General features: G+C 38.1%; 1 protein-coding gene across 1 annotated transcript in view; it reads left to right on the top strand.

The window, feature by feature from the left end:
- The window catches only part of TTN (titin), a 405,491-nt gene that overhangs the window by 261,459 nt on the left and 132,380 nt on the right, over positions 1–11,652 (top strand). Inside the window, exons 162-174 of the mRNA XM_085850585.1 lie at positions 818–1,084; positions 1,300–1,566; positions 2,076–2,339; positions 2,839–2,978; positions 3,113–3,239; positions 3,714–3,983; positions 4,133–4,399; positions 4,626–4,892; positions 5,029–5,168; positions 5,336–5,462; positions 6,025–6,167; positions 10,032–10,155; positions 11,110–11,376. Coding sequence (XP_085706711.1) covers positions 818–1,084; positions 1,300–1,566; positions 2,076–2,339; positions 2,839–2,978; positions 3,113–3,239; positions 3,714–3,983; positions 4,133–4,399; positions 4,626–4,892; positions 5,029–5,168; positions 5,336–5,462; positions 6,025–6,167; positions 10,032–10,155; positions 11,110–11,376 — 2,670 coding nt within the window. The remainder of the gene's footprint in view (positions 1–817; positions 1,085–1,299; positions 1,567–2,075; positions 2,340–2,838; positions 2,979–3,112; positions 3,240–3,713; positions 3,984–4,132; positions 4,400–4,625; positions 4,893–5,028; positions 5,169–5,335; positions 5,463–6,024; positions 6,168–10,031; positions 10,156–11,109; positions 11,377–11,652) is intronic.

Here is an 11,652-nt window from a genome sequence, read left to right as displayed (position 1 = left end):
TATGTGAGAAGAGAGAATGGCAAAGAGAGCGGATAGGGTGAGGGAGCAAAGTCGGAGGAAAAGAGCTAGACCACGGTTGAGATAGGCGGATTGTGTGAGGATTGATATCTGCAAGGTAGGGGTGGTTGGAGAGTGGAGAGAGTTGGCTGAAGACAGAGGGAGGTGGAAGAGTATAGTGATCAAGGCAGAACAGAAGTTTGGTACCATCAGACCTCACCACTTAAAAGAGAAGAGGAGGAGAAGAAGATTATTTGACAAAAGCAATCACGATAATATCTGATAAACAAATCGTTTGACCTGCAATATTACCCTGAGATAATTTAATAATGAAAATGTAATAACATTGCAGATTGACATTTGCAATTATTTGTTATTCTTTGTATATGTTCAGAACTGATTAGACTGTATATTTTCAGTGTTAATTCCCAAAGAGATTCAGTAAAGGAATAGCATTTCTCCTTTGTTTGTTTGACCTCCATTTTTATGTTGTTGGAAATCATTTTAATAATTTAACACTAAATACGTATAAAAACGTGAGTCACATATACATTTAAGTATAATATCTTCAGCACTGGTGGTAAGTTAATGGGGTTTAAGTACCTGCCACTGCACTTCTCTTCAGGTATGTTGCCCACACCACAAGGCACTTTCATATTGCCTTTCTTGTTCGCCATGATGTTGCTGTTACTCTGCATAGCAAAAGTACCCCTAAATTAACATGAAAGCTGTCACTTCACACCAAGCACACAGATACCACAACACTTCACTTACCAGAACCGCTTGCCATACATAACCACTATGCTGTTCTTCTCCCTAGAAATTGAGTTGGATTTCCTAACGCCCTTGGAGGACGTGACCGTTCCACTGAAACAGCTTGCCCGATTTGAGTGTGAGCTCACTCGTGAGGTGCCAAGGGTTCTTTGGCTCAGGGGCTCTCAGCCTTTGAAGCCAAATCACAAGTACGAGATGATAGCTGATGGTCAACACCATGCGTTGGTCATCACCTGTGCTCTCTTTGATGACGAAGACGATTACTCTGTTGAAATTGAAACTAAAAAATCAACTGCAAAGTTGATTGTTGAAGGTATTTGAGTCATGTGTTGAGCTTTATTTTCCATCCATCTCATTCCACCTTCGGGTTAATTGCAGTTATTGCTTTAATGCAGTTTCTGCAAATCTGCATCAGATCAATATATATCATGTTTCTTCAAAAGTAACATGAATCTTTTAAAGGTTCGATCTTGGTGCTTGCTGATATTTTGAAGCAACTATTATGTTTTCATTCAACACATTGTACAGGGATTCGTCTGCAGTTCCTCACACCACTTGAGGACATTACATTGAAAGAACGGGAAACAGCAAATTTCTTTGTTGAACTTTCTCATGAGAACATCCCCCTCACTTGGTTCCGCAATGACATAAAGGTACACCCCAGCAAGTTGGTAACTATTTCTACTGAGAACTTCAAGCACACATTGGAGATCAAGGATGTCACACTTGATGACACGTGTGAAGTCATGGCTGAGGCTCTTGAAAAGTCAACTAAAGCCAAGCTTATCGTGCTGGGTACGAGACAGAAATATTTTGTTGATTACATTTTCTGTCTCCATCATGTAATTTCTACACCATTCTGAAATCTCTGTCACCACATTCCACTCAAAGTTATTCCCATGTTTATCCATCCATCCATCCATCTTTCTTTGCAATCTGATACTAATGTTGTCCTTCAACATTAGTGTGTTCCTTCCAAATACATTTTATCTTGGCAACCCTTTTTGTGTGCATTATAGCACCACTTCCTTGATCTGTTTGTGCATTACCTTTCATTTGTTTCCTCTAAAGACAGTTCTTCATTCTTTATCTATGCTTTTGGAGCTGTCATTTCATTGACAACCCAAAAGCTTGCTTTTTGAGTCCCATCTTCTACTTTCTCCCTGGATGTACTTATAATTATTTTATTGCCTTCTGTGTTTGTTGAGTCTGCAATTCATCCATAATCTCTCTCATTCAATATCATGGCATTCACTTCCAATTAGCATAATACTTCATCCATCTCCCCACTTGATGTTGTGCAGAAGGTGACCCATATTTCATTGTCAAACTCAAAGACCTCATTGCTGTTGAGAAGGACAACATCACCCTGGAGTGTGAACTGAATAAGGATGTTCCAGTGAAGTGGTTTAAAGATGGGCAAGAAATTGCTCCCTCCAAAAAGATCATAGCTCGAAGTGATGGAACACGTCGCCTTCTTACCATCAAAAGAACAGACAAGAAGGATATTGCAGAATATGTTTGTGATTGCATCACTGATCAAACGAAAGCAGTGTTGAACATTGAAGGTACATTTTTTTTTTTCCAATGAAAACCATTTCAAACTTTTTTTTTCTATGACCCATTGTCCATCTCCTGATTCCATTTCATCCTCTCATTCCATTCCATTCGGTGCTCCCTGACAACCATGCCACATACCATTGATCCATTTTCCACTCATAAAATATAAACATCCATTCTACTTGTCATGCAGTCTAGTCATCATTAAACACACTCTTTTGGTGTGTTTTATGATGAAGGACTTCTCTTCCTACCAATGGCATCTCAATCTGACATGTTGATCATTTAACCATTGATCCATCCTCCATTTCTGAGTCATAATAATTTTCCATCCATTCATTCTGCTTCTACTGTCCACCATCCATTTCTCAGATACTTGTCATCCACTCTTTGCGTCCCATGAATAAAATATATCCTGTTTTTCAAACTGTGATCAGAGCATTGAGAGTTAAACATGATCATTATTGGAATATTACTGAGAAAAAAAATCCTTATGAAAATGTGCAGACCGAGATATTAAAGTGGTACATCCACTTTACAACGTGGAGGTATTTGAGAAGGAAACAGCACGGTTTGAATTGGAAATTTCTGAAGAGGATGTCGTTCCACAATGGACCTTAAAGGGAGAAATTCTTCAAGAAACAACTGTAAGTTATTGGTATTGGCACCACTTGAGCAAATTATCTTGTGGAAATGCCCAGCACCATCCTTGAAGTTTAAGTCTTGCGGCCACATAGCACAGCAGTAGGCTTTGCATTGATCACTTGCTTTTGACATACAGGATTGCGAGATGAAGGTTGAGGGGAGGAAACATATTCTTATACTGCACAAATGTAACCTCAATCAAACTGGAGAGGTTACTTTCCAGGCAGGAAATGCCAAATCTGCAGCAAGGCTGATGGTCAAAGGTAAAGTATTACTGTTTAAAAGTGAAATTGCTTCTTCATCCCACTGAGCCTCTTTTAAGTTGGCACATACAGATCTGATAATTTACAGGTAAGACTTAAATGAAGTAATATTTCCTTGTGTTTCAAATAATTACTCTATAACTCATAAAAGACATTTGCCACATACAGATCTGAAATTTACAAGACTTAAATGATGGAATATTTCCAAGTGTTTCAAATAATTACTCCATCACTCAGAAAATTCATTGATGTAATTAGTTCTTTAATAAGGCTTCATTTTTCTAGAACATCTTTGACTTCTCCAAGATTTGCTGAAAGAATGGTTACATTTGTGTTTTTCAAAGAAAACATAAATTTTGATTTTTTGTCGAAACATGTCACTCAAGTGAAACTCGTCTTTCCATTGTAATATAAAACCAATGACGAAATTTGCTTGTGATTTTTTTTTGAAACCTTCATTTTTAATGTGTGCAGAAGTACCTTTGGAATTTTTGAAGCCCTTGGAAGACGTGATCGTGTATGAGAAAGATGAAGCAAAGTTTGAGTGCGAAACATCAAAAGAGATTACCAAGTTCCATTGGATGCGAGGATCACAGGAAATCCTACCTGATGATGACAAGTATGAAATTATTTCAGATGGAAGACTGCATTCACTGGTCATCAAGTCAGCCCTATTCGAAGATGAAGCCCGCTATGCCTTTGAGGCTGAGGATAAGCGCACAGCTGCAAGGCTTATAATAAAAGGTAATTGAGCATTGTACTTATCTTTTCTTTGTGAATATAATAATCTTGCATTTTGTAATCAAAATCATCTTATGCAGTACCACCAGTACCACCATTATGCATAACCATAATCCACCATTAAATAATTTCCTGATGTCCTTTTCTTTCAGGTATTCGCCTAGAATTCATCACACCACTCAAAGATCAGACAGTGAAGGAACGTGAAACTGCAGAATTCATTGTGGAATTATCACATGATAATGTTCCAGTGATATGGTATCGTAATGATATGAGAATCCATCCGAGCAGAACTGTGTCTCTCAAGGATGATGGAAAGATGCACTCAGTTGTCTTCCAAGATTGCACCTTAGATGACACATCATTGATCAAGATCGAGGCCAATGGGAAGAGCTCAGAAGCCAAGCTCACTGTTCTGGGTAAGAGAAAGATTGGGTTCTTCAGAGATTGTTATTAGACTGTACCTTTGTGTAATTACCTCTAACTTCTTTATGGTGTCATATACCTCATAATTGTTCAGATACTTTGTGAAATAAATGATACTGCGCACTCAGTGCAATTGTGGATAATATTATGAATACTTTTGATTCAATATAATTAAGCAAATTACTATAAGTAATGCATCCTGCAATTCCATATTCACAGAGGGAGATCCATACTTCATCACTAAGTTACATGACTACACAGCTTTGGAGAAGGATGAGGTTGTCCTCACATGTGAAATCAGCAAAGCCTCTGCACCCGTTGAATGGTACAGGGATGGAAAGAAAGTCATACCTTCAAAGAATATCATAATTCATGAAGAGGGTAAAATGAGATTCCTTACGATCAAGCAAGCAAGCAAAAATGATCTAGGAGAATACTCTTGTGACTGCAAAACAGACAAGACAACAGCAAAACTTAACATTGAAGGTCTGTATCCATTTGCATTACTTTGATCTTTGCTATTATTGATTACTCTTGAAGTAATGAAGAGGTTTTAAAAATATATTTCAACATAGATTGCAATAATTGATTACTTATAGACAAATTATGTATGTCCTTTCAGAGCGTGATGTAAAAGTCATAAGACCACTGTACAGCGTCGAGGTGACAGAGAAAGAAACAGCTCAGTTTGAAATTGAGCTTTCAGAAGAAGATGTGCATGGACAGTGGAAGTTGAACGGAGAAGTATTACATCCATCTGTGGTATGTCCCTTTGACCAAGTTCATATCAAGTGTGTTTAATTGCACATCAATTAAACATAAATCAGCTTACTTTGTACAGTGCATAAGATACTACAATTAAAAAATATGATTATTAACATAAATTATTAGTGATAATTCATCCTTGTGTTTCCCGAATTTCATCACAGAACTGTGATATCAGAGAGGAAGGAAAAAAGCATTTCCTCATATTGTACGACTGCCAGTTAGATCAAGCTGGACAAGTCAGTTTCCAGGCAGCAAATGCCAAATCGGAGGCCTATCTTCGTGTCAAACGTAAGTACAATGTTACCCTGGGTGTCCTAAAATCCATTTTTGGGCCACCCCAAAGGTCAGTTTCCCAAGATTACACTGGTCATTTTCAGCAAAATAATTGTACGCCAGACCACACTGAAATTTAACTTGGCAAACCTTGCTTAGTTATTGCAAGATTATAATGAATTAGTCAAAATGTCATGGCACATTTATCTGAAAACGGATTTTTAAAAATCTATATTGAAATGATCAGTGACACTTTATGTCAGTGAAATGGTTTTTCAGCTACATTGTACATCTCACAAGCTCTTAGAAATATTGTTTACAGCAATGAAATATTTTTTAATGGACCTCAGACTGCATAAATCTTGCTGAAACTGCATAGATTGTAACATTTCTCATAAACATGGACTCCCATGTAATCTTGTTTATGTGAAATTATGTTTTTGTTGCCATGCAATACACCTGCAACAATTAACCCTTCATATTCTTATGTTGTGTTTGTGCTGCTTGTACAAGGGTCTCGTATTGTTTTTGAACTGATTGAAACAATGAGAAAATGTGCCTGTTGTCTTTTCACCAGCACGTGTGGTCAGCTTGATTCGACCTCTTCAAGATGTGACTGTTACGGCCGGTGAGACAGCCACCTTCGACTGTGATCTGTCCTTTGATGGCGTTGATGTGACATGGCTCCTTCAAGGCAAAGAGCTGGAGCTTAATGAGAGGGTATGCTCAATCACATATATCAACAACTTAACTTGCACAGAAAAATAACACTTCATTTGTTCACATCTCATATTATTATACCTTTGCAATTCTGATTCATCTTCATGAGATATAATCCACCACAAATTGGTGTACTTTTATTTATTTTTTTACAACATAGTTTTACAGCATTGAAGAGTGCTTGATTTTTTTTTTATTCTCAACAAAATCAGTTTTAATGAAAAAAAATGACATTCTGTGACAGTGCGAGCAGAAAATACTGCATCTTTGAAGTTGATGTCCTTTGTATCAGAGTGTGAAATCAGCTTTCACATCTGCATTTAGGTTGTGGTCGTTAATAATGCCATGTTAGATTTTTATTTAATTATTTATTTTTTGCGAAGACTTCATCATTGTGTGCTGGTACACTGTCGAAATCTCCTTTAAACTTCCTGTATTAGGAATTTATCCTGTGTTGGAATCCTGTATTAGGAATCCTGTGCTGGTATTTAACTATATCACAAGATTAATTGGCCAAATCGTCTTAATCGGTACACTACTTTATCAACCATTTAGTACCACACTGAGCCTTTTTTTTAGGTTAGATGTGGAAAAATAGCTTTAAAAGCACACTCAAATTTGATGAACATCATCAATAAGTCCTCATATGCATCATCGCTCTGCAATAATCTTCAACATAATATTCTGTCTTCATTAAATTGTGTTTTGCTTTCTGTTGGACACTTTCTTATTTTGCTACTTGGCTCATTTAACAGGTGCCATTAATGAGCAAGTCTCCAAATGGTTCACGTGAAAGAATTTGCAGCCTCGCAAAAAAAAAATAGGAACAGTATTTCAGCAATGTGTTACATGATATACCAAACTAAGTTACACTATTTTTGACATGACTGCAGCTTGTGTTTGGAAAATATTCACACCTTACCAGTTCATGTAACAGAGGTTATTGCTTTCCTTATAAAGCTGTATAATTTTAGGTTTAAATTTATCTGACATGATGATGCAGAGGTAATGCATGTAGCCTTGAGCTGTATAGTCTGGGATTGATTCTCGACCCAATGACAAAACATTGGACTCCTATGCTCGGCAGGCAAAGCATTGTCTCATAAAGTGTCCTGTCTGTTGGCTCACTTGTAAAGCTGGGGATCTGTCAGCTTAACACGTGAGACAACAGACATCTGTCTGCCAGCATATGTTTATTCTGATGGACATTCAAGATGCCACAGTGTCTTTTGATGGAAGGTTGTTGAGTTATCCCTGGCACACTGAACAGATTCCAAATTATTGCTATAATCAGGTTGAAGCAGCTGGTTCGTGAAAGATTGAGGCCATTTTACATTTTTAGATGTGAGTTGCCACCCTCACAATGATGCATGTTTGAAGAATATTAAAATTTTACATTTGCGTCTATATTTTTTAAATCGGTAGTTGGTATCAAGCCTATGCTTTCATTTCCATTTCCTAGAGTGGCTTTATTTCCGAAGCTATTCAATGCGTGAGCTCTCTTTTGGACATGATATAGATTTCATTGTCTATGTAACAGTTTACAGAAGCACCTTCGTAAATTCTACATTACCTTGATGGAATGAACAAACCAACGATCGATTATGATAACCTCCTTGTTCCGTACTGTCTTGGCCATAACCATGCCCATAGAAATCATGCACCTCGCATAATTAGGGGCACACACCCTAAAATTTGGGTAGATCTGAAACACTGTTCAATATTATATGGGGTTTGAAGCAAAATTGATTCCCTTTGCCAATACTCCAGTGGAAATATTGACTCATGAAACCGTTTTTAAGGACATATTTATTCTGTGCGTCACGGTGCAGACTAAATTGAGAACACTATTTGAGAAAATAAAGAAAATTGAGAATGATATGGAATAGAGAGTACATTGGTGAATTGGTGGGAGTGGAGAGAGGAGAAATAATTTTGGAAGGAGGATGAGGATGGAGGGGAAGATGAAGAAATATATGGCCTGTGTGCAGGGCGATATAAAAAATTTCAATGCAACTTTTTGGTGTACCTATTATTTTGTCTTACTGTTATGCAATACTCTACAGCGTTTTCAGAAACCTTTAGGCTTATTCTTTACGAGCAAATACCACCTGTCGCTTCGCCGAAGGGAATACTAAGAGAGAGGGGTGGGAGAGAGGGGAGAGAGAGGAGTGGGAGAGATAGGTGGGAAAGAGAGAGGGAGAGTGCAGGGAGGGGGAAGAGCAAGAAGGGGAGGGTTGGTGGAGCGAGAAATGGATGGGTGAGGAGGGGTGGTAGCTCGGAAGTGGGGAAGGAAGGGGAGGAAAGTGTGGAAGTTGGGGGGATCGACGTCTCATCACACGTCGCTATACATTCTGGGAGGGAGGGAGTTCCATGAGGCGGGTGGGATCATGACCTCATGAGAGAGTGAGGGGAGAGAGAGAGAGGGGGGAGTGTGAGGAAGGAGGGAAGGAAGGGAAGGAGAGTGAGGAAGGGGGGAGAGCGACACCTCACCACAGCTCACCACACCACAGACTGTTGCTATACAGTCTGGGAGGGAGAGGGTACCTGGTGGGGAGGGGGGGTGAGCCAGAGATACAGAGACGGGGGAGAGAGAGAGAGAGAGAGGGACAGGAGAGAGAGAGAGAGCGAGAGAGAGAGAGATGGTGTGAGAGGGAGATGGAGAGGGAGAGGGGGAGAGTGAGGAAGGGGGAGTGCGAGGGAGGGGGAGGGGAAAGCAACGCTTCACCACACATCACTATACACTCTGAGAGGGAGGGGGTGCAAGGAGGGGAGTGGGAGTGAGAGAAAGAGAGAGAGGGGAGTGAGAAAGGGGAGAGACCAGGAAGGTCGTTGCCCGATTTGAACGAAATTTGATACTGCATATCGCAGGAGAATGGTGAGTTAGGTGGGCCAAAAAAATTTGCGCTATCGTGTACCGTTTTGGCTGTATTTCGGGAACATACATACATACATACATACAAGATGAGAGTTTTAGTTATATGTAGATATAATCAGAAAGACGGTTGGTGGATATTGTTGAACACCCTTGGCTTCCGAACCCATCCATCAAGGAATTTTAACATGCATCCCATGAATGTTTAAACAAGTTGAATCCAAGCTGTAAGCTGAGTGCGGGATGCATGATTGAGAATTAATGCCTATTGATAGATTTTTATTGCTGCCTTCCAACTTTTACCAAATATTTCCATCTCCAAAAACATCTTGATCATTAATTTAGCATAAAATTCAATGTTGTATGTCATATAAGACTTGGAATTAAAATAAGATGTTGTGATTGGCAGAAGAAAAGAAAAAAAAACACAACATTGCTGTGTTGTCTTTTTCAAATATTAATGCTCAAAACTTTATCAAATTGACCTACTGCTATCAATCGATCGACAATGTATTAAGATTTCTGTGCAAACAAATGCTTTCAACATACTGTTTACTTCAACATCTCATCAGCCTTCAATATCACTCACTTCAAACATCTTCACTTTGCTCATGCACATTGTCCAAGTTTATGTGCTGTATCTGCAATGATGAAAATCAACTTCTGTGCATATGTTCACTATTTCCTTTGTATTGCATGTTATTGGTACAGTTATGTATTTCGTTCTTTATATCATGGATCAAGGTTTTGATCCACCCAACTCTGCAGTGAGATCATTTATTACAAACTTGCTTTGGGAGATTTCCTTCCTGAAGATGTTAGAGATTGCTTGAGACAAGAAAACAAAATTATATAAGCACTATATGATGGTTTCCATGATGTAGTGTTTGTCCCTTGTTGGAATGAAATAAGCTATACCTGAGCTCTGTTATGATATGCAAAAGTTATTTATGCAAATGGTATGGTTTTTGGTTGTTTGCCAATTGTAGGTGGTTGCCCGTGTGGATGGAAAGACGCACACCCTCATCCTTCGAGATGCCAAAGTGGATGAAACTGGACAGGTCAAAATTAGAGCTCAAGATTTTGCCACATCAGCACAACTTACTGTCAATGGTAAGTGAAGTACTTTTATTGTTGAGTTATAGGTGTATTATTGTTGCTTTTAAAACACCATGTTCTTTTGTTTTTGGGTGCACGGAAGGTCTTCATATGGATATCTTATAAAACAAACCAGAGCAGGAATCTGAAAGTTTATTTATCTACCTCTCTGAGACAGGAAGGTTTGAGGCTATGTCTTTTGTAAAAAAAAAATAATAATAAATAAAAGAATGTTAAAAAATATAAAAATGGTGTCGAGTTAAGGTGTGTGTGTGTGTGTGTGTGTGTGTGTGTGTGTGTGTGTGTGTGTGTGTGTGTGTGTGTGTGTGTGTATGTATATGTATATATATATATATATATATATATATATATATATATATATATATATATATATATATATATATATATATATACATGGTGTACTAAACATTTCAATGTTGTGAGTGGATAAATAAGCACAGCCAGAAAGTCAGATTTTGTATTTACATCTCTAAAATAAGCTATCCAATCAGATGCTTAGTCCTTTTCAAGTCTATAATTTTCTTCTGGTCATTGTTTTGATCTTTCATTTTGGCCACATTACATGAAAAGTTATTCACCTTTTGATAAATTTAGTTCTTCACCTTTTTACCACAGTTGTTAAATTGAAAAAAAGAGGTGGAATGTAGAAGATAGAAGGAAGGTAGGAAGGAGGTTAAGGGAGTGTTGGAAGATCTGGCAGAGAAGGGAAAATAAATTTGGAGGGATAGGAATGAATAAAAGGAAGAGATATTTCTGTAACACAGTTGGAGGAGGGGAAAAAAACTGCTATTTTTGAAGATATAATAAATCAATGTGTCCTGCTTTGCTTTTGCTCTCTGTGTAAATATTTTGTGTATGTTCACCCGTCATTAATTTTATATGATTAATTGTTGTCACGAGCAGAAACATTATTGTTAGTTGATATTCTTGTTGTAATTTGCTGTTTAGAACCACCGGCAGAGTTTACAAAGCCTCTTGAAGACCAGACTGTCGAGGAGGAGGCAACGGCAACCTTTGATTGTGAGCTCTCACGGGAGAATGTCGATGTTTTATGGCTGCGGGACAGTCAAGAGCTAAACAAATCCAAGAAGTACGAGATGGAAGTAGATGGAAGACTGCGGCGTTTGATCATCCACGACTGCATGCGTGAAGATGCCCGTTCTTACACCTGTGACTCAAAGGACTTCAAGACGACTGCCTTCCTCACCGTTCATCGTGAGTTGGTACTTGAATGTAATGAAAGTCAAGCATATTCATTGAACAACTTTGTAACCTCTTGGCTATGGAGTGTTCCTTGTTTTCTCACTCCTTACAATGATGACATAATATCATGGAAATATATTATCCTCAGCATAAATTATCTACATTGGACATACGTTTTTTAGCTGCAACTACTGACTTATCTTTCTCTTCTTTTTCAAACTTATAAGTATGACATATTTTCATTCACAAAAATCTGTAAATCACTTTTTCCACAACCTCTTTAAAAAC

Source organism: Eptatretus burgeri, chromosome 2 (assembly GCF_056783735.1).
Source record: "Eptatretus burgeri isolate ZD-2024b chromosome 2, Ebu_testis_v1, whole genome shotgun sequence".
Classification (NCBI taxonomy): domain Eukaryota; kingdom Metazoa; phylum Chordata; class Myxini; order Myxiniformes; family Myxinidae; genus Eptatretus; species Eptatretus burgeri.
Note: the sequence above shows the minus strand (reverse complement) of the source record. Positions and strands in the feature narration are given on the sequence as shown.